The 21883-nt window shown below is 59.1% G+C and overlaps 1 protein-coding gene across 4 annotated transcripts in view; it reads right to left on the reverse strand.

Moving 5' to 3' along the window:
• The window catches only part of OSBPL5 (oxysterol binding protein like 5), a 67226-nt gene that overhangs the window by 6788 nt on the left and 38555 nt on the right, over positions 1-21883 (reverse strand). For 3 of the 4 annotated variants that reach the window (XM_043452107.1, XM_043452108.1, XM_043452105.1), the window contains 11 exons: positions 17711-17791; positions 17353-17454; positions 15991-16194; positions 14883-14967; positions 13008-13179; positions 12415-12619; positions 11158-11342; positions 10504-10585; positions 9034-9132; positions 8558-8654; positions 7477-7575 (listed from right to left, as the gene is read on the reverse strand). In XM_043452107.1, the coding sequence (XP_043308042.1) occupies positions 7477-7575; positions 8558-8654; positions 9034-9132; positions 10504-10585; positions 11158-11342; positions 12415-12619; positions 13008-13179; positions 14883-14967; positions 15991-16194; positions 17353-17454; positions 17711-17791 (1411 nt within the window). The remainder of the gene's footprint in view (positions 1-7476; positions 7576-8557; positions 8655-9033; positions 9133-10503; positions 10586-11157; positions 11343-12414; positions 12620-13007; positions 13180-14882; positions 14968-15990; positions 16195-17352; positions 17455-17710; positions 17792-21883) is intronic. The other variant, XM_043452106.1, reaches the window with a different exon arrangement.

The raw sequence follows: 21883 nt of genomic DNA on the forward strand, positions 1-21883 counted from the left end.
GAAGAAAGGAAGGATCACTGTCACCCTAAGACACTTAGAGATGTGGGATAAAATACATCTTTTGAAACTTCTTAAAAAACACAAGCTAACTGAAGTAGCAACATGGCGGGAATCACCCCCAAATCCTCCTGGCACCCAATGGAAAAGCCACACTGAAGGGAGAGTGCTTCCGATCTGCTCGGGCACTTCTCCAGGACAGAGCGGCGTGGGCTCACAGAAGCAGGTGTGGGGCCCCGTGTGCGGGGGGAGGGCACCAGAGACCCCAGAACTGGCTATACCCAGCTTTGTAGTTTTGACTTTGGAACGTGGTACATGTTTTCATTTACAAAATTATTTTAAAGATGAAATAGCAATTCCTAAAAATCCAAAGTGCAATGAAACCAAAGACCAGAATGAGTGTCCCTTGGTGGCGTGATCTGAGTGGGGAGGATTCAGCAGCTTCACAGATCCCAGTGGGACCTACCGAAGATGGGAAGGAGTGCAAAAATCACAGCCTTCATGGGCTTCCCTGGGGGCTCAGATGGTAGAGAATCTGCCTGCAATGCAGGAGACCCGGGTTCAGTCCCTGGGTCGGGAAGATCCCTTGGAGAAGGGAATGGCTACCCACTTCAGTATTCTTGCCTGGAGAATCCCATGGACAGAGGAGCCTGGCGGGCTACAGTCCATGGGGTCGCAGTGACTCAGATAAGACTGAGCGAGGACTTTCACATCACGCTGTCTCCAGCCACCATCCTGCGGGCGGGCAGGGCTGTGTTGTTATGGGTGCTGTGGGTGGGGTGTGAGCAAGATAGAAAGTGAGTGTGGTGGGCTTGTTGCTGCTGCTGCTGCTAAGTCACTTCAGTCGTGTCCGACTCTGTGTGACCCCATGGATGGCAGCCCACCAGGCTCCCCCGTCCCTGGGATTCTCCAGGCAAGAATACTGGAGTGGGTTGCCATTTCCTTCTCCAATGCATGAAAGTGAAAAGTGAAAGTGAAGTCGCTCAGTCATGTCTGACTCTTTGCGACCTCAGGGACTGCAGCCCACCAGGCTCCTCCGTCCATGGGATTTTCCAGGCAAGAGTACTGGAGTGGGGTGCCGTTGCCTTCTCCGGGTGGGCTTGTTAGGTAGTTAGAATAGGGAAAAGGAGTCCAAAATAGCAGTGGCTAAAAGACCTGGAAGGGAAAAGCCCACAAAAATAGAACAAAGGGAGGTCCGAGGACTGGAGTGAGGACTTCAGGTAGAGCAGCACTCCTGGCTGAGCCCAATTTGCATAGGGTGGGCCCAGGGGGAAGAAAACATACAAAAGGAGGAGCCAAGCACGTGCTCTCTCTCCCCGCCGCGTGCGCACGCTCTTTCTCTCTCTCTCTCACCCACCCCTCCCCACCGCGCGCTGGCGCGCTCCTCCGCTCTCTTCTCTTCTTCGAGGATGGATCTCCTGCTATCTTCTAAATAAAATAGAGCTGTAACGCTGATTTGTCTAAGAGCCATGACTCGGTTTGTCCAGACCCGAGAGCTGAGACGCGCCGAGGGCTTTAATGTCCGTCACTCCACATCTTTGTTGTGACGAGACAGAACCCAGCACCATACGCTCGCCTGACAGGCCCATGGAAACGGGCTGTCTTCTATGGGAGGAAGACATTTCACATGCGGTGAACGGGATGGACAAAAACCCACCGTCTTGAATCTGGATTGGAAATGTAAGTGTGAACGCATCTGTTTTAATCTTAAAGAAACAAAACAAAACATTCTATGTTCGGCTCAGTGGAAAGCCCTAGGGAAACAGAGACCAGACCACTCAAAGGAAGCAGACCTCGCCTCCAGACAATGGTGTCTAAGTCTAAAATACCTCTTCCTACTGGAAAGAACCAGAGGCTCCCTGGAGAAATGGCTTATTCACGGGCTAGAGCAGGAAACGCCAGAGTCTCCTGGGATACCGGCAGGAGGAGGCAGGCCGCTCGGGCTGGGTGTACCAAGGTCCCAGGGCCAATCTGAGGGCTCCCGCTGGTCACCGTGGCAGCAGGAGCAGCCAGCGTGATTCCAGCTGGAATACTCTTTATGATCATGCATGTTCTGATCAAACCATGCTCAAAGCAACATGACCTCACCCAGGACCACCTCTGGAGGAGTTCTCACCTCTGGGGAAACTCATTACTGTTTTGAAAACGCCAGAAACATTATATCAACAGCCTCAGATATGCAGATGATACCACCCTAATGGCAGAAAGTGAAGAGGAACTGAAGAGCCTCTTGATGAGGGTGAAAGAGGAGACTGAAAGAAACTCAACACAAAAAACTAAGATCATGGCATCTTGTCCCATCATTTCGCGCACAGCAAATAGAAAGGGAAAAAATGGAAGCAGTCACAGATTTTATTATCTTGGGCTCCAAAATCACTGTGGACAGTGACGGCAGCCAGGAAATTAAAAGACACTTGCCCCTTAAGAAGGCTATGCCAACCCTGGACAGTGTATTAAAAAGCAGAGACAAAAAAAAAAATAAAAAAATAAAAAGCAGAGACATCACTTTGCTGACAAAGGTCTCTATAGTCTAAGCTATGGTTTTTCCAGCAGCCATGTACAGATGTGAGAACTGGACCATAGAGAAGGTTGAGTGCTGAAGAATTAATGCTTTCGAATTGTGGTGGTGGTAAAGACTCTTGAGAGTCCCTTGGACAGCAAGGAGATCAAACCAGTCCATCCTAAAGGAAATCAACACTGAATATTCATTGGAAGGACTGATGCTGAAGTGAAGCTCCAATACTATGGCCACCTGATGCAAAGAGCTGACTCACCGGAGAAGACCCTGATGCTGGGAAAGATAGAAGGCAGGAGGAGAAGGGGACGACAGAGGATGAGACGGTTGGATGGCATCACTGACTCAGTGGACATGAATCTGAGCAAGCTCCGGGAGACGGTGAAGGACGGGGAAGCCTGGCGTGCTGCGGTCCACGGGGTCACAGAGAGTCGGACACGACTCAGCGACTGAACAACAACAACAACATTTGGAAAAGAGAAAAAATCTGGCATTTATCCTACGTGTGCCGGACCGAGGGGCTGAGCACGTGGTGGTGAGTGGGAGCTTCTCTTTGCAGAAGATTGCCTGCTGGCTGGATGAAGGAGCAAGGGACCATCACCATCTGTGGTGCCTCCCAGGTTAGCAGAAGCAGAAGCTGAGACTCCACATCCCATCCCTGCTGCTACCATCGCAGAGATGGAGACAACTCGACATCGCGAAGCTCATGGCGGGGAGGCAGCAACTACCTACTGTTGTCTCGTTGGAAAAACTGTGCCTGAAAGGGATCGAGCCTCCAGGGATGAGGTCAGCTTCCAGATTCTAGAGAACACGTTCAGCTGCACCACGGACACAGCTCGTAAATCCAGACGGAGGAAACCCCGCAAGAAAATGATCTTATTCCTTCAAGAAATACATTGTGAGGGAAAAAAAGGTGCAGGGTCATACCGAGCACAGAGTGTGACCCTCACCCGGAATCCTCTTCAAACAAATGAACTGCAACATATGTATGTGCGTGTATCTGTACACACCTCGGCTTCCCTGCAGGCTCAGAGGGTAAAGAATCTGCCTGCAGTGCAGGAGATGGGGGTCTGACCCCTGGGTCGGGAAGGTCCCCTGGAGAAGGGAAAGGCTGCCCACTCCAGTATTCTGGCCTGGAGCATCCCATGGACAGAGGAGCCTGGAGGGCTACAGTCCATGGGGTTGCCAAGGGTCAGATAACGACCGAGCAACTAACGCTTTGACGTATATAAGCATACGTGTATTTATGACAATTAGGGGACTTTGACTGTATATCTGATGATATTAAGGAAGGAGTCTTGGTTACTTTTTCCGTGTATATAATGATAGTCTTGTGATTACAGCTAAGAAAGGGAATGCTTACCTTGTAGTGAGTGATTCATTACCATGTAGTGACACCAAATGAAACACAGATGATGTGATATCTAAGTCTACTTCAAATGAATGAGGGGGAGAGGTGTGACTGAGAGCAAAGGAAGCAAGATACCCGCTTTGTTGTGGGTAGGTGGGGGGGAGGTGCCCCTGGCCTTTCACATGCGTTTGATGTTTTCCGTAACAGAAAGTTGATGAAAAAGTCATGTTCTTTTAAATGCACTGATGAACAGATAGGCATGTAAATAAATAAATAAGAGTAATCCTCTGGGAGAAAAAAATAAGAAGAGGAGGGGAGGAGGGGGAGAGCTAAGGGGAGGAGGAAGAAGAGAAGCATCTGTCCTCTGAGCAGTGAGGCCTTTGCTGACCTGACCCGTGGTGTCCGGTGCGGAGCAGGACAGAGGGGCTGCCTCAGAGTAACAAGGAAAGTGTGTTCTAGACATTTCCATAAACCTGGGACGCTCACCTCCCTGTACCTCAGCAAAAGGAGAGTCAAGGAAACAGTGGTATTGGGCATGATTCTCGGGGTTAAAGGGCTTCCCTTGTGGCTCAGCTGGGAAAGAATCCGCCTGTAATGCGAGACCCGGGTTCAATCCCTGGGTCGGGAGGATCCCCTGGAGAAGGAATAGGCTACTCACTTCAGTATTCTTGGGCTTCCCCAGTGGCTCAGACAGTAAAGAATCTGCCAGTAATGCAGGGGACCCCAGTTCGATCCCTGGGTCGGGAAGATCCCCTGGAGAAGGAAAAGGCTACCCACTCCAGTATTCTGGCCTGGAGCATCCCATGGACAGAGGAGCCTGGCAAGCCACAGTCCATGGGGTTGCCAAGAGTCACATACAGCTGAGCGACCAACACTTTACGTACAGAAACATACATGTATTTATGACAATTAAGGGACTTTGAATACTGACAGTCTATCTGGTGATATTAAGGAGAGACGGGTTACTTTTTCTGTGTATGTAATGATAGACCTGTGATTACAGCTAAGGGGAATCCTGACCTTGTAGTGAGTGAGTCACTGCCGTGCAGTGACTCAAACTGAAGCAGAGATGATGTGGTATCTAGAGTCTGCATCAAATGAATGAGGTGGGAGGCGTGTGACCGAGAACAGAGGAAGCAAGATACCGCTGTGTTGTGGGTACGTGGTGGGGGAGGGGGTCCCTGTCCTTTCACATGTGTTTGATGAGAATTCCATGGACTGTATAGACCACGGGGTCAAACAATCGGACAAGACTGAGCACCTTTCACTTCACTCGGAGTTAAAAGTGCCTCCACCTCTCACATCCCTGGCCTTGAATGTGTAAGGTGAGTTTGCAGCTCCAATAGAAACTTCCTGGGCGTCCCTGGCGGTCCCGTGGCTGAGAGTTCACCTGCCAATGCAGGGAACATGGGTCCCACCCCTGGTCGGGGAGGATCCCACAGCAGCAGGGTGTCTCAGCCCAGGCACCACGACCGCTGAGCCTGTGCTCCGGAGCCCGGGAACCACAACTGCAGAGCCGACGTGTCACAGCTCTGAGGCCCGTGCCCTTGAGCTGGTGCTCTGCAACAAGAAGAGCCACTTCAGTGAGAAGCCGACAAACCACCACGAACAGCAGCCTCTGCTTCCTGCAACTGGAGAAAGCCTGTGCATAAATAAGTAAATTTTTTACAAATAGAGAAATTTCCTGTGTCGTTCACAACCTGCTAGACACAACAGCCTAGTATAGGGGAAGACCCCCAACAGGATTAGAATCCCAAAGCCTCAATATATACAGTCATCCACTGAAGGAATGTTTATTCAGCATCTCACCACTGTGGGCAAAGGGGACCCAGCAGTAAACTGTCTAGAATACTGAAATCCTAGATAGAGACTAGAAAGCAATTACATTTACAATGTTTACAGATCTTTAAGAAGAAATTCTGAACTTGATCAAGGAACAAGATACGAATATAAACCAACAAACAGGTTTGAAATGAAAGCAAATGAAATTGTTACGGGAAAAAACTCCCTAACGTCGAAATTAAACTCAGTGGATGAATTAAGTATAAGGCTAGTAATAGTGGAAGGTTTAGATCTAAAGAAGTTATCTAGAACACAAAAAGATAAAGGATATGAAATGCAGGGCATAGAATGTCTGATTGAAGTTCTAGAAAAAAAATTGAGAAATTGGAATGAGGCAGTATTAAAAAAGAATGGCTTAAAAACTTCCACACTTGATCAAAACCACGAAATCGCTGCCTAAAAAGTTTAAACAAACAAAAACCCTTAAAAATAAAAGAAAAAAGCCGACTTCTCTGGTGCTCCGGTGGCTAAGAATCTGCCTGCCAATGCAGCGGACACAGGTTTGATCCCTGGTCTGGGAAGATCCCACAAACGGAAGAGCAACGAAACCTGGGCACCACAGCGGCTCAGCCCAAGCTCCGGAGCCTGCGAGCCCCGACCACTGAAGCCCGAGGGCCTGGAGCCCGCGCTCTGAGACAGAGAAGTGCTTGCAGTGAGAAGCCTGTGCTCCAGGACCAGAGCGTAGCCCCTGCTGGCTCTCTGCAATCACAGGACAGCCCCGCACAACAGCGAAGACCCAGCCCTGCCAAAAACAAAAACGAATAAATACATGTAAAAAGAAGAAAGAAACCCAGGGCTGTCAAGCCACAGAAAGGGATGGAGGAAACTTAAATGCGTATTGCTCAGTCAAAGACACTGATTTGAAAATGCTACATACCCGATGTTTCCAACTCTGTGACCTTCTGAAAAGAGCAAAGCTATGCAGACGGTGAAAAGACCTGTGGTCGCCAGGGGCTTGCGGGAGGGGGAGGGAGGAAGAGGTGAATGCATCTATTCATGTGTAACCATCATTAGAAATTTTTAGGGTGGCGAAACTATTCTGTGATCTTGTAATGATAGAAACGCTTATTTGTCCCAGTCCATATAATTATACCACAAAGTGTGAACCCTAATGTAAACTACGGACTTAAGTTAATATTCAATAATAATGTGTCAATACCAGCTAACCAACAGTAACACTGCAGCACCGTAATGAAAGAGGTCTACAGTAGGGAATTCCTGGATGTGTGTGAGTATGCTCATGTGTGTGTGTGTATACGCATGCATGCGTGCGCGTGTGTTGGGACAGACGGGGATATGGAGTGTTTTGCATGTTCTGCTCAGACTTTTGGAAACCTAAAACTATTGTTAAAAAAAAAGAAAAGCCCATTAGTTAAAAAATAAAAGAAATCCTATAACTGAATCACTTTGCTGTATACCAAAAATTGACACAACATTGTAGCCAAAAAAAAAGGAAATCTAAACCTTGAACTACTACAGTGAGACTTCAGAACACCAGAAACAAGAGAAGATCCTAAAAGCAGCTACAGAGAAAAGCAGATCAGGTAACAAGCAGGCTGGCGCTGATTGCTCACCAACCACGACGGAAACTGGAAGGTGGGAACAAGCTTCCAGAGCAGAGACAGACCATCTGCCCCGAATTTCAAACCCCGCTAAACAGTCACGTGAAAGGGAGTGTGAAGCAGGTCCCTTCAGGCAGACAAGAACCAGGCTGTCCCCGAGGGAGCCGGCCTGGACTCTGCCCCGGGGCGGGGGCTCCACAGCCTCTCACCTTTGCAGTGGGCGTAGGGCATGGTGAGGCTGTAATCCTCTGCCCGGTTCAGGAAGGTGAGGGTGGCCTTGCCATCCAGCAGAGCTGACAGCGAGTTCCCTGCAGAGACACGGGGTAGTAGGAACAGCGTGTGGAGCCGGATCCTGGGGACCTGGGCCCCCACCCCCACCCCAAGTCACAGGACCTGGGCTCCCTTCCAACAGGGGGGAAGAGCCCCAGGCACCTCGGGTTGTGTGACTGTGGGTGACTTAAGCTCTCTGAGCCTCAGGTTCTGCGAAAGCCCCATCCAGGTTGCACACGGCGTGTGCATCCTGAGGAGCCACTTCAGCTGTGTTACATTTATTTCAGTTACTAAAGCCGGGATTCCTGAGGGGGAGGCTTTGACCCTTTCCAAACCAGGGCCTCTGCTCTGATTTTAGACACCTCCAGAGACAGGCTATGGCCCACTCAAGGGCACACAGTCGGTGATGGGAGCATGGGGGTTGAAAAGGTGGGCAGAGCCCATGCAGTCAGCTGGGTACACAGAGGCACTCGGCCCACCTGTCCACCAGCGAGAGACACAGCGAGGCCACCCCCATGGAGAAATGCAGAGAAACCCACTGCCAGGCTCTCAAGGTCTGCGGGACGGACCGTCCTGTGGAGGCGAAGCTGTCCTACCCCGCGCCCTACGACACGGCGGCCACCTGTGGCTACCTGCGCCGTGGCCAGAGTGACTGAGGGGCCGCCCGGTAAGTTTCATTCCATCTGAGTCACTTTAAATAGCCGCGTGCGGCCAGCGGTGCTGGACGGGCCGGCCAGCCCTGGAGGCACCTTTGCACGTGGCCCTTTCTCATTATCCTCCCAGCACCCCCGTCAACCCCACGGCTGAGAGAGGGACGGGAGGAGCCGCCTGGGGGCCTCTGCAGACCCCAGGTTCTGAGCACTTTACCCCCTCGTGGTCCCTGCTGGGAGAGGTGGGGAGGGACAGGAATATGGCCCCCGTGGGAGGTCTTGGTGACCCCTGAATCCGGAGCTCAGTCCCCCCCCCACCCCATTTCCCTGAGGCCCCTGGGGAGACCCCAGGGAGCCGCTCCCCTCTCACCGTAGAACCGGGACTTGGCGGTGATGCTGCCGCTGATGCAGAAGCCATCCTTCCGGTTGCTGACATGGAAGGCGGACACAGGTGGGTGGTGGGAGACCTGTGGGCGGGGAGGCAGGTCTAGCGATGGCCCCAGCAGCAGGCAGCCCCGGCCCCCCCATCTCTCCCAGCCCCAGCAGCAGGTGTGAGGGCAGTCTCATCTTGGGACTCAGCCCAGGAACTGCCTGCCATCCCCGTGTCCCGCCCAGGGGCCCCCAGGAAGACGGGACGCGCTGGGCCCTCCCCAAGGACACACGGCTGTCACAGCCACGGTGGGGTCTGCACCCCTGAGAGAATCCCCCCGGCAGCAGTGACGCTAGAGATCTTCCGACAGTCCAAGGTGGGGCCGCCCAGAAACAGGCCTGGGCTGAGGCACCCCCCACCCGCCGCCAGGGCCTGCCCACCGCAGAGCCGGGCGCCCAGCCTGGGGTGGCCCTTGCCTGCTCGGCGATGTAGAAGGTGTGGCTGTTGGTCTGGGGGTGGAACCAGCAGCAGCGGAAGGTCTCCCCCAGGATGGGGTTGTAGGGCTTCTTGATGCCCTGCAGGCAACGAAAAGAGGCTGGCGTGAGACACCGGGGGCGGGTCGGCCAGGGACGCCGGCTGGGCTGGACTGAGGACCGAGGGACGGTGAGGGGGCTGCCCCTGCCCACTGACCCGGCAGGCAGAAGGTCTCCACAGGGGACTCCCCGTTTGCAGCCAGCGTCCCGGAACAACACCCCACTCCTGCTCCGGGGAGACTATGCTCTGCCCATGATTTCCATTCGGGGGCAGGGGGAACAGCCTACACGTGTCGTGTCCACATCTCAGCTCTGAGGGCCTCTTAAGACCCTGACCACCGCCCACTCTCCCTGGACGCCCGGGAAGCCAGTGCGCCGCCTGCTCAGAGCCCCTGGCGGCTTCCAGTGGCCTTTCGGGTGAGAACCCAAGTCCTCCAGCACGTCCTGCCCCAGCTCTGCCACACTCACCTCTTTCCCCAAACAGTCCAAGTTCATCAGGGAACAGTCTCCCTGCGTGGAGAGCCCTCCGCCCGGCTCTCCTGTAGCCCAGCTCAGACCCGCCTCCCCCACATCTGATGTCCGTCAACTGCGGCTGGGTGCACACACGGGCCTCAGCCCGGAGACCCGGGCTCGTGACCGTCTGCAGAGCCCCCGGAGGTGTCCCTGCGCGTCCACAGCTCCCACACCCTGCCCACCAGTCCTTCTCCGACCCAAGCTTCCTAGACCCGGCTCTGAGCCGACTCTGCGGCAGCCAGTGTGCTGTCCTGGGTGGGCACCCTGGCACACGGAGCCCCCTCCTCTGAGAAGTCCTCCGGAGTGCGCCCTCTGTCCCAACAGCCGGACCCCTGGCTTTGCTCAGGGCCTGCATCAGAATGTGGAAAGCCCCAGGAAGAGTGGGGAGACCCGGTCCCACTTGCAAACTGCTCTGTGACTCCGGGCCTTCCCCTCCCCTCTCTGAGCCTCAGTTTCCCCTCCAGCACAGTGGAGACGTGGAACTAGAATCCTGGGTCCTGTGGGACCCCAGGCCCCTCCCATCACTACAGCCAGAGGAGCTCTGCTCTCATCAGAGCCCAGGATTTCCTTCTCAAAAGGGGCTTCGTGCCCAAAACCCACGGGTCCCCAGGGTTCCTCGAGGTTCAGGGGCCTATGTCCTCCTCTTGGCACTGCTGTGTAGCAGCTGTTTCTCTGAGGTGTGGAGGCCCAGCTCAGGCCTTTCAGGGATCGGGACCACCTTGGGGGCCTGGCCCCGCCAGCGGGTCCCTGGGTAGGAAGTCCGGGCCCGGCCCCCCATCTCTGAGGACCTGGGGGGACAATCCTGGGAGGTGGAGGATGCCCCTCACCCCCGACTGCAGGCAGGGGCTGGGTGGACCTCCCGCTGGTCGCCCCCCATCCCTCCCCAGCAGGTGCGCTCACCTTGGGCTTCTTGTAGAAGCCGGACAGGTACCATCGCAGCACGAGCTTCATGCGGCTGTAGGCGTCCTCCTCCAGCGCAGCCCTGCGACCACGGGCGGGGGAGCCCTCACTCCAGGTCGGGGACCTGGGCCTCTCTCCTCCCTTTCCCGGGCCCCTCCCTCCTTCCATTTCAACCTCCATCGGCTTGTTGGAAACCCAGGCCCTTCCCAAGCGGCTCTGTCCCGATGCCATGACGAAGGGAAGTGTGTGTGTGTGTGTGTGTGTGTGTGTGTGTGTGTGTGTTGGGGGGTGAATCTCCCACCTCTGGGAAATCGGGTCAGGAAGTATCAGGGTGGCTCCACCGCTGGGGCGGTGAGGGCGCGGCCGGCTCGAGGCTGGCAAGATGCCGCCTCCAGGAAGCCGCCAGGGTGCTCTCCCCCTCACCCAGCTCCCTCTGCATGGGCTCCTGAGCCTGCAGGCCCCCTCCCACCCTCGGCCTTGTTCAGCCTGAGGGCTAACAGTGCCAGGGCTCAGGTGGACAGAGGGTGCCGGGCTCCCCTGCGACGGGGGCCCTGAAGGACGTGGGAGGGCCCCGCCCTCCAGGCCCAGCAGCCCCTCCCTGCAGTCGGGGCCCCTTGGAGGCAGGGTGGGTGCCGGGGCCGCCCCGAGGCATACCTGGAGAGCAGGTCGGCATGGCAGTAGTAGTCGGAGAGCTTGCTGAGGAAGGAGCGCGGCTCCAGCACGAAGGTGGGCAGCGCCACGCGGGACAGGTCCATGCCCGGCCGCAGCTGCCTCAGCAGGACCCACATCAGGCTCTTGTTCTCGTCCGACACCGTCTCCACCTGCGACGCCTCGCCCCGCTGCGGGCACAGGGGCCGGGTCAGGCCGGAGCCGGGCGGGGAGCCTCGGTGCCCGGGGAAGCCGCGAGGGGCACCTGCCACCCCATCGGGGGTCCCCCCAGCCCGGCCCCCACGCCCAGCAAGCCTGTCCTGGCCCCACCTGACCCCTGCCTATTCCGGCCTGTGTCCCCGAGCCCAGAGGGGCGCCTGCTGGCCCAGGCCAGCTCCCTCGGTCCTCAGTTCCCGGCCAGCCCAGACGGCCTGGGCGCCCTCTGCCCCTCGCGGCCTGTGCCCGCCTGACACCTGTGTGTGCACTTTGCACACTCCCGTGCCGCGGCAGCAGGGGGCACGCGCTGAGAGACCTCGTCCCGCCCCCAGCCCGTCTCCTCTCCACCCAGGGACATGACCCCGGGGCTTCGGGCCGGCACCCCCTTCAGAAGGGGGCCTTCACTCCCTCAGGAGCACACAGGGACCCCTCTCTCCCCTGAGATGTTGCACCCTCCCCGGAGCCGCGGGCTTTGTCTGGGCAGCGGGTGGGGGCGTGGTGTACGGGGAGCCTGGGGACCGGGTGGGGCTCCATCTCCTAGAACACGCCCACCACAGGCCCTCAGGTGGGCAGAACCATCTCAGAAAGGGTCACGTGGCTGTCTGGGGACGGCCGGCTGGCGGGATGGGTGATCCCAGGCAGGGCTGGGACCATCACCCTTGGGATACGGAAGCCCCTGGGTGATGCCAAGCCCCTCTCCCCTCCCTGTGGACCCCCAGGACCTATGGATCCAAGGTCTTGGGCCTGGGGTGTATGTAGCTGGACCTGACCCCTGGGAGGCAGCAGAACAGGGGGGTGTCAGCAGCCCGCCCTGCATCGGGATCTGCCCCCTCCTCCTCCTGCCCTCAGTCCTTCCCGGCATCAGGGTCTTCTCCAACAAGTGGGCCCTTCACATCTCTCCGGGGGCTCTCCCCGAGTCCCGCCACCCTGGCCCGCCCGGTCCCCGGCCCTCTGGGTGCAGCAGAGCCAGGGACTCTCCCCGAGGGGATGGCCAGGCGCTGCCTCCACAGCTCCAGGGCTGGGGGCTCGGGGCAGGGCGGCTCTCACCTCCCCGAGCTCCTCGTGGTCCTGCACCACATAGGTGGTCCCTCTGCGTCCGGGGCCCGCCGGGGCCTCAGACTGGTCGCTGCCGCTCTCGGTCTTCCGGCTGTGGTCATGCGTCTCGTTATCCGACTCCTCGGCGTTCTCCCTCTCTGACTTGTCCGAGAAAGCGTCGTTCTCCAGGGGGTTCTCCAGGGAGGACCCGTTCAGTCTGGAAGGTGGATGGTGGCCGCGGGCGGCTGGTCACGGTGAGGCCAGGCACCCCCGCCTCTGGGCACACACCCAGCACCCCCACCGGGGCGCCCCTCCCTGCCGGGCGCCTCACCCCCTTCCCTGTTTTTTTTAAAGCCTCGGCGATGGGCACTTGACACTATCAGTCCCAGTTCACAGATGAACACACTCAGGCTCCGGGGTCCCCCTGGAGTGGAGGAGGCCTGCCTTGGGGGCCGGGGTGTGGTGGCCAGACCTCTGTGGCGTTTGCTCCCCATCCCCTCCCCACGTACAAGGAGACCCTGCGTGCTGCTGCCAGGAGTGCCCAGCAGGCAGGAGACCTAAGCTCCTGGGAGGGGCTGGCCCCCGCCCCCCGCACCCCTGCTCACGGGAACAGGTCCTGGTCATGGATGGCGCCTGAGGCGGGCAGCCCGCAGAGCGAGGAGGGCGACCCGTCCGGCGAGGACCCGGGATCCCCATCGCGGCCCTGCTTGCAGGCGCTGAGTCTCAGGAGACTGGAGCACCGCAGCGCCAGCTCCAGGGCATCCAGCCAGCAGCGGCCTGCGGGCGAGGGTGGGATGAGCGGCCCCCAGCTCGGGAGGGGCCCAGGGCACATGGGCAGAGCCCCCTGCCCGGCTGCCCGGGAGCTGGCCCACCCCCACCCTGCCCTTCCTAAACAAGGAGCCTCCACAGGACCCCCCACTCCTAGTACACGGTTATTCGCCTGTGTTACAAAGGACTGAGGCCAGGAGGGGTAAGTGACCGCCTCAAGGTCACACGCTAAGCAGGACCCCACGTGGTAAGTCGCTTCAGTTATTATCTGACTCTTGGCGACCCCATGGACTGTAGCCCACCAGGCTCCTCTGTCCATGGACTTCTCCAGGCAAGAATACTGGAGTGGGTTGCCATGCCCTCCTCCAGGGGATCTTCCCCACCCAGGGACTGAACCCGCGTCTCTGGCGTCTCCTGCATTGGCAGGTGGGTTCTTCACCACTCGCGCCACCTGAGAAGCCGTCTGTACCCAGAGGCCCTGCAAGTTCCCACCTATGGAGTTGGGACCAGGGCCCTCCCGGATGGAAACTGCCCCCACAGGTCCAGGCAGGGCCCGGCCTCTGCGGCTGAGGGCTTTTGCTGGCCTGGAGCACACGTGGGTGGCAGGCTGGGGAGGGGACTGCTGAACCAAGCCCGAGGAGGCAGCTCCTGGTGTTGGAACAGCCCTGGGAGATGGGGGGAGGGCCAACCTGAAGGACAGAGCGGCGGTGGATGGACCCAGCTGCCTCCAAACCCAGCCCTTGTCCCCAGCCCTTTGCTGCCTTCCTGGTGGAGGCTGCCAGCAGGTTAGACCTGCGGTTCAAGCACTTTGAGCGCATTTCTTTACTTCTCCGAGCCTTTAAAGTGTGACCCTCCTGGGGGCAGTAAGTTTCCCTCCCTAACTCCCCTCCCCCAGGAAGCCCACCCTGATACCCCCAGGGCCTGTGGACGTTCTTCCTCCCTGACCATGGCCCCCGACCCCGTCAGGGACTCGGCTCATGCCTCAGCCCAGCTGGCCTTGTCTGAAGGGTCTCTGCTTGCCTCCCCCAGCAGATAGCAGGCTCCGTGGGAGCCGCGCCGCCCTGTCCATCCCAGGGCCCAGGAGGGGCGTGGCACCGAGTGGGGGTGTTGCGGACCGACTGTGGCATTCAAGCCACTCCGGAGCGTCGACGCGGCGTCTGGCCACCAGGGGGCAGCCGGGAGGCCCAGAGTCCGGTGGTCAGGCCCGGCTGCCTTGGGCAGCGCCTCCCCGGCCCCGGACCACTAGAGGGAGCCCTGCGCCCGCTCCCCGGGGCGGGAGACAGCGGCGTTTACTCGGGGCGGCCGCGAGAGGGCGCCCCAAGCACTCGCGAGTTCAGGAACGCACGTCCCTCCGCCCCGGGCAGTTCCGCCAGCCTGTCTCCCCGGGTCTCCGCATGTGGTTGGTAAGAGCAGCACCTGGTGATTGAGGGGTGCCTGGCACTCAGCAGCTGGTATCTGTTACATACGGTCATCGGATTCTCATAGCAGCTAAGGACAGCGTGTTACTGCTCACCCTTGCCCATGGGGGAGACTGAGGCTCAGAGACGGGGCAGGTGAGTGGGGGGCTTGTCCCCTGATGCCAGGCTGCCCCCTTGGATGGCGTCGGGAGGGTCCGAGCCAGGGTCCCCTGCACCTGGCCGATCCCTCCACCAAGGGGCAGGGGTGCTTCACGTGGGGTCACCGTGGAGACCGGCAGGCCTGGTGGGACTCACCGTCAGACTCAGAGGCGGCCCTGAAGATCAGGTAGCTGCTGGGCAGGGGCTGGGTGATGGAACCAACGCTCTCGCCCTTGGGGCCCTGGAGAGACAGAGAGGCGGCGTCACCCAAGGGATGGGGCGAAACACAGGTCAGGAGGTCATGGGGACCCACACGCACACACGCACAGACGCTTCCGGGGCCTTGGGACCCCCAGGTGGGGTCAGGCACCCGGCCATGTAGACACAGCAGGGAGCAAGAGAGGTGAGTGGGCGCTCCCGGACCTCCTTCTCAGCTGGCGGCCCCACCCTCGTTTTTTCTCTCTGAGCCTCCATTTAGGTGGCCAGAATCAGCATGTGCAAATCCAGGACGCTTGGTTAAATTTGAATCTCAGAAAAACTACATATACACAGTTTAAATATATCCCATACAATATTTGGGACATACTTATACTAAAAAAAGAGCCGACTCACTGGGAAAGACCCTGATGCAGGGAGAGACTGAAGACAAAAGAAGAGGGCGGCAGATGAAATGGTTAGACAGCACCACTGACTCAGTGGACGTGAGTTCGCATGAAGTCTGGGAGATAGTGAAGGACAGGGGAGCCTGGTGGGCTGCAGTCCATGGGGTCGCAAAGTCAGACACGATTTAGCAACTGAACAACAACATACTAAAAAAAACCTTTTTGATCTCCCTCTGAAATCTGAATGTACCCAGGCATCCTGGATTTCATCTGGCAACCTGACCGCTCTGGTCCTGGGCTGGGCTGCCCCCGGGTTCTGAAGGGGGAGGTCTGGGCCTGGAGCAGCTGCCCTCACACGGCCCCGTTCCCCAGCCTCTGGACAGGGCTCGACGTGTGATCTGAACCCATCGGGTCCCCAGGTCCCGAGCACCCCTCACCCCAACACGTGTTCCACATGGAAGGCCACTGACAACCTCTGATCCCCCGGCCACCGAGTGACTGACCCTTGGAACCGTCAGCCCAGTTCTGGACCCCCTGCTCCTGGGGCCCAGCACGAGGCTCCTGACTGCCCAGCCCTGCTCTCCTCCCGCCCCCTCCCACCTGGCCCGTGGGGATGTCTCCTCGCCTGGCCCCCCCGAGCCCCGGGGCCTGCACTGCGGTACCTTCACAGCCCAGACGGACTGGTCCAGCGGGTGGAAGAGCTTGAAGCAGAAGCCGTCCTTCTTGGAGGGTCTCTCGATGAGCTCACAGCAGTGCAGCAGGACCGTGCCCACCCACTGGCCCACCTTGGGGGTCTTGTAGATGAGCAGCACTCCCGGCTTCAGCACGCACCACAGTTTGGTCCAGCTCTTCAGGGTCCCTCGGATCTGGGGGGAAGGGTGCTGCCGTCAATGCTGGCTGGGGACCCCGGGGGCATCTGAACTGCTGGGACCCCGAGGGCATCTGAACTGCAGACGGACGGGGCCCCTGGCTCCAGGCTCTGGGCCGGGTTCTCTTTTAGACTTTAACAGGAACTCTAAAAGACGGCGAATCCAAAGAAAGATGCTGCAGCCAGATTTACTGGTGAAGTTCCCAGAGCTCAAGTTCAAGTTCAAGCTCAAGTTCAAGGCCCTGCCCTGGGCCTGGGAGGAACTGGCAATAAGCAGTGACTGCTATAATTATCAGCTTTGTGATTTTGAAACTTGTGATCATTTCTTTTTTCATTCTAAATTAATATTCACTTTTGCACCTAATTTTTTATTCCTAATTTTGTGGAGCAAAAAGAAAAAAGAGCCCACAAAGGCCCAGAGCTCTGCAGACGCCCAGGCTCCGAGTCTGCTTTCTCCTCTGCCCCTCGCAGGAGCCCCAAGGATTCCACAGCTTTATCCCCACTCTATGGAGGGGGAAACCGAGGCTTGGGGCTGAGGGAGTCGCTCGTGGCCTCAGAGAGGTCTGAACACAGGCCTCTGACCACAGCCCACTCCTGTCCCCAGAAACCAGAGTTTCGCCTCCTTCCTGTGTCCCCAGCAGGGGACTCCACCGGACTCTGGGTGCCCCGCAGGTCAGGGGTCCCTCCACCTTAAACAGAAATAGGGTTTCTGTAGACATGACCGAGTGAAGATGAGGCCGTCCTGGAGCAGGAACCCTGGTCCAACGACCGTGTCCTTGTAAGAGGAGAATAGGACACAGACCCAGGAGGAGGCCAGGTGACCGCAGAGGCAGAGGCTGGAGGGAGGCGGCCACAAGTCCGGGGACACCCGGGGCCCCCAGCGGCAGGGAGATGCAGGAAGAGCCCTCCTTCAGAGCCTTGGGAAGGAGGCTGTCCTGCCAGGACCTGGATTTGGGGCTTCCGCCTCTGGACCTGGGGGTCCGTTTTGGTTGCTGTAAGTCACCAGCTCGCGGTCCTTGGTCAGGGCCGCCCCAGGACGTGGCTACAGCCTGCCGCGGCCCCCACGCCCAGCCGTCTCCTGAGGGGCTGGTGAGCCTGTGCCGTCCCTGGGGCGGCCCCCCGAAGCAGCCAGGGCCGAGGCGAGGCCTGCACTCACCTTGAGGCTGTCGGCCATGATGACCACACTGGGGTCCGTCAGGGCGCTGAGCAGCTGCCTCGTGGCACGCTTCTTCTCCTGGCGGTAGGTCTCCTTCTGCGCCTGGGCCCAGGGCACAATGGGGGGTCAGCGGAGAAGGCCCTGGACTGGCCCTTCCCCGGGGCTCCCACCCACGGGCATCGAGCTGGGGGACGAGGACGGGTCCTGGGAGAGGGCAGGAAGCGGGGGCGTGGGGGGGCTGGGGTGCCGTCCGCCCCCCTCCCCTCGGCAGGCTGGAGGCAGGGGCTGGCCGCACTGGCCCGGGCGCCCCTTTGTCCAGCAAATGAGGCCCGCGGCCCCTCCCTGGGCCCAGGCCCACCTTGAGAGCTTCCTTCTTGCTGACCTTGGCTGTCGGGGACACACACTCCCTGTCGGACCCGTTGCACAGCCTGTATTCCGCCTGCAGGAGAGACTCAGGTTGGGGTGCGTGCAGTCCAGGAGGGGGTGGCGCTGGGGGTGCAGGGAGCAGGAGGTGGGAGTCCGCTGCGCCCCCAGCCCCAGCCCCACGCGGGGGGACGGAGGGAACAGGCAGTGAGGCGAACCTGTGAACAAGAGCTGGGGGGCACCGTGGTGGGTGTTCGAGGTGGCCCCTTCCCTGGGCTCGTGTGTGTGCAGGGGGGACCTCTGTCCCTGGCGCCCTGACAGCAGCTGCCAGTCGGGGGGCAACACCCAGGCCCCCTCCAGCTGTCCAAGGCTGTGGGGCGGGGGGAGGGCGGAGCTGCGTCCACAGATGTGGGCGTGACGGGCCCTCAGTCCTTTTACAGACGGGGAAACTGAGGCCAGGGTTGGGGCGTGGGGAGAAAACGTCAGGACTAAAGGCTGCAGATTCCTGCCTGCTTCTGTAGGGCCTGCAAGCCCAGGATGGGTTTTACCAGTTTTTTGGGGGCAGCATTTGCGGTATCTTAGTTCCTAATCAGGGATTGAACCCGGGCTGCCTGCAGTGAAAGCATGGAGTCCTAATCACTGAACCACCAGGGACATCCCGGGTTTCACATTTTTAAGGGATTGGGGGGCGGGGAATCAAGGTGGGATGCAAAAATCACACAATCCAGATTTCTGCATCCACCAGGGAGGCTCTTCTGGCGCCAGCCGTGCCAGTCCCTTCCACGCCGCCCGCGGCTGCGTGCGGTCGAGGGGCCACGTCAGGCCCCGGGGACACAGTCCTGTGGCTGCGGAGCCAGAGCCGCTCCCTCGCTGCCCCCTGCGGAGGCGGGCCTGCCCTGCGCTGTCCGCTGGGCTGCCTGCCCCGAGCCCGAGCCGCCAAACCAGGGAGGGGGGCCCGGAGGCCGGCCGGCCCCGGCTCCCTCCCCGCACAAAGTGAGGGGCGTGGACCCCTTGGCCGCCCCGTCCTCTGAGGTCGCGGCTGCCCTCGCTCACCTAGGTCTTGCCGCCACCCAGGGGGCAGGCCTGGTGTGCTAAGTCGCTTCAGCCATGTCCGACTCTGTGCGACCCCGTGGCCGCAGCCCGCCGGGCTCCTGTCTGTGGGATGCTCCAGGCAGGAATCCCGGAGCGGGCTGCCATGCCCTCCTCCACTCCCACCGTTGCTGGGCATCTGGTGCCCACCGAGGCTGCGGAGCGGGTGGCAGGGCTCTGACCGGAGCGGTCCAGTCGGCCCGCTGTGCCCGCGTCACCACGTGCCGGGCGAGGCCTCCGCTGCGGGGTTGGGACGGCGGCAAGGAGGGGTCAGAGCCGCGCCGGGGACGGCGGGTGTGCGTGGGAATCACGGCAGCTCTGCCCACGCTCCCAGCCACGCCCCGCGGCACAGAGAGGCTCAGAACCTGCCCGCGGTCGCGCAGCTCCGAAGGGGGCTGGGCCCGGGCAGCGTCACTCTGCGCGCTCTCTCGGAGACCAGTCAGGACGTTCGAGAGCCCGGGAAGCCAGGGGCGTGGTCAGGGCGCCTGGGGGACGCTGCCCCAGAAAAAAGCTCTGGGCTGAGGCAGGAGCGATGGCGGCAGGCGCTGGGGGCCGGGCTGACGCTCCGGCTCCTGGGGTGCTGGGCTTCTCGTGCCTGGAACCCCGGATTCCTGAGCACATGCTGCTCCCCCGCCCAGCGCTCTTCCCTGCTCCTTCCTCAGGCCTCGCTGAGCTGCCTCCGCTGGAGGAAGACGGCCCCGAGCACCCTGCTGGCATCAGACCCCAGACACCCCACCCACCCCTGGCTGGCCCAGCATCTCCTGCTGTCCTGGCTGCATGCACATTTGGGTATCGTGCCAGGAGCTCCACTGTGGACGGCTTCCGTCCAGCGCCCCCGGAACCAGGAGCTGGAAGCCTAGGGAGCACGTCGGGTGAACACAGGCATGAACGAACACGCCCTCTGCCAGGTTCCTGCCACCCGCTTTCCATCAGATGCAGCTGGAAGGAGCTTGTTTGGGGAGACGGAGGAAGAGAAGGGGACAGAGTGGGGGCCGCGGGGCTGGGAGGAGCGGGCGGGGTGGGGTGTCCGTGCCCCGCACCCTCTGCTCCTGGGCCCTGCGAGGCCGCTGGGCCGGGTCACAGCAGCCCCGGCCTGGGGCAGTGCCCACCACTGCTCCATCCTAAGGGCCAGGCCGGGGACCCCGCCAGGCCTGCCTGCTGGCTCCTGAGGCCGCAGCACGTGTAGGCACAGCAGGGCGATGACCGGCACCCTCAGGGGCAGAAGACACTGCTCAGAACCATGAACGTGGGGGTCTGCCCACAAACGTGCAGCCACGGAAAACTCCTTTAAAAAAGTGCCCTGGAGCGACCTACAGGACCGGACGAAGCATCTGCAATCGTGTCTAACAATGCTCGTGTCCAGAAAAGGAAGACCTCCTAACAACCCAACAAAGTGCGTGTGCGCTCTCTCGTGTCCGACTCTCTGCGACCCCATGGACTGTAGCCCGCCAGGCTCCTCAGTCCATGGGATTCTCCAGGAAGGAATCCTGGAGCGGGTTGCCATTTCCTCCTCCAGGGGATCTTCCCCACCCAGGGATCGAACCCAAGGCTCTGGTGTCTCCCTCACTGGCAGGCGGGTTCTTGACCCCTAGCGCCACCTGGGAAGCTGACAAAAGACAACAGCTGGATGCAAAGATGGACGGAGGACGTGGAGAGAAGGTTGACAAGAAAGTGAGAAAATGTTCGTCCCACTGGGTCCTCAGTGAAGTGCTCATCCAACCACGGTGAGACATCGCTTCACACCCACAGGCGTGGCCTTGGGGACGACGCCAAACAGAACCGAAGCCGCCCGCGTTGGTGCGGGTGTGAGACGTGGGCGCCCGCCTCCCCGCCGGCGGGATTGTAGCGCGGGGCGGGCACTGAGGAAGACCACTCAGCACTTTCTCCAAGAGGCCAAATACAGAATCTTCTAGAAAGCCATCTTGCCACAGAATTGCCATCTGGCCCAGCAATTCCACTCTGAGGTACATGCTCAAAGAAGTGAAACAGGGACTCAGACACCTGCACGCGCGTGTTCGCAGGAGCTCTGCTGACGCGTGGACAAGCCGCCCGGCTCCATCCAGCCCGTGGACTATTTCAGCCGTGACACCCGCCGCAGCCTGGACGGGGCTTGGTGGAAGCAGCCCGTCACAGAGCCCCACACGTGGCCCAGCTCCGCTGACACGCCGTGTCCAGCACAGGCAAATCCGTACACACGGGAGGCGGAGTGGCGGCTGCAGGGGACGCGAGTGGCCGCTCGGAGGGCCACGCTGGGGTGACGGAGCCGTTCCCGAGCGCGACGGAGGTGGTGTCTGCACCACACTGTGGACGCAAGAGATGCCACCGAGTGATTCACTTAAAATGGTTAACTTCATGTTATTTGAATTTTATATCCTGGAAAAACCGCATAATATATATATTTACTTTTACTTTTACTTTTTTTTTTTTTAAATTATGAAGTATCTAGGGCTTCCCTTGTGGCTCAGACAGTAAAGAGTCTGCCTGCAATGCAGGAGAGGCGGGTTCGATCCCTGGGTGGGGAAGATCCCCTGGAGAAGGGAATGGCCACTCACTGCAGTATTCTTGCCTGGGAAATCTCATGGACAGAGGAGCCTGGTGGGCTACAGTCCACGGGGTCGCAAAGAGTTGGACACGACTGAGCGACTAACACTAAACTGTGAAAGTAGGGGAACACATTTACAGGAGACTTGGAAAATAAAGAACAACGTTCTTTATTATATTACACTATGTATCACAATTATTTTTCATATAATATATATTACATGTGTCTGTGTGTATATATAGGCTTCCCAGGTGGAACAGTGGTGAAGAATCTGCCTGCTGATGCAGGAGACGTAGGTTTGATCTCTGAGTTGGGAAGACGCCCCCACCCCCGGAGGAGGAAATGGCAACCCACTCCAGTATTCTTGCCTGGGAAATCCCACGGACAGACGAGCCTGGTGGGCTACAGCCCACGGGGGCGCAGAGTTGGGCACAACTGAATAACCGTGCACACACCCACGCACGTGTGTGTATATACTTAAAGAGCTATATATTAAACATTTAATATTATTAAATAGTATACATTGTATTAATCTTA

This window comes from Cervus canadensis, chromosome 29 (assembly GCF_019320065.1).
Source record: "Cervus canadensis isolate Bull #8, Minnesota chromosome 29, ASM1932006v1, whole genome shotgun sequence".
Taxonomy (NCBI): Eukaryota; Metazoa; Chordata; class Mammalia; order Artiodactyla; family Cervidae; genus Cervus; species Cervus canadensis.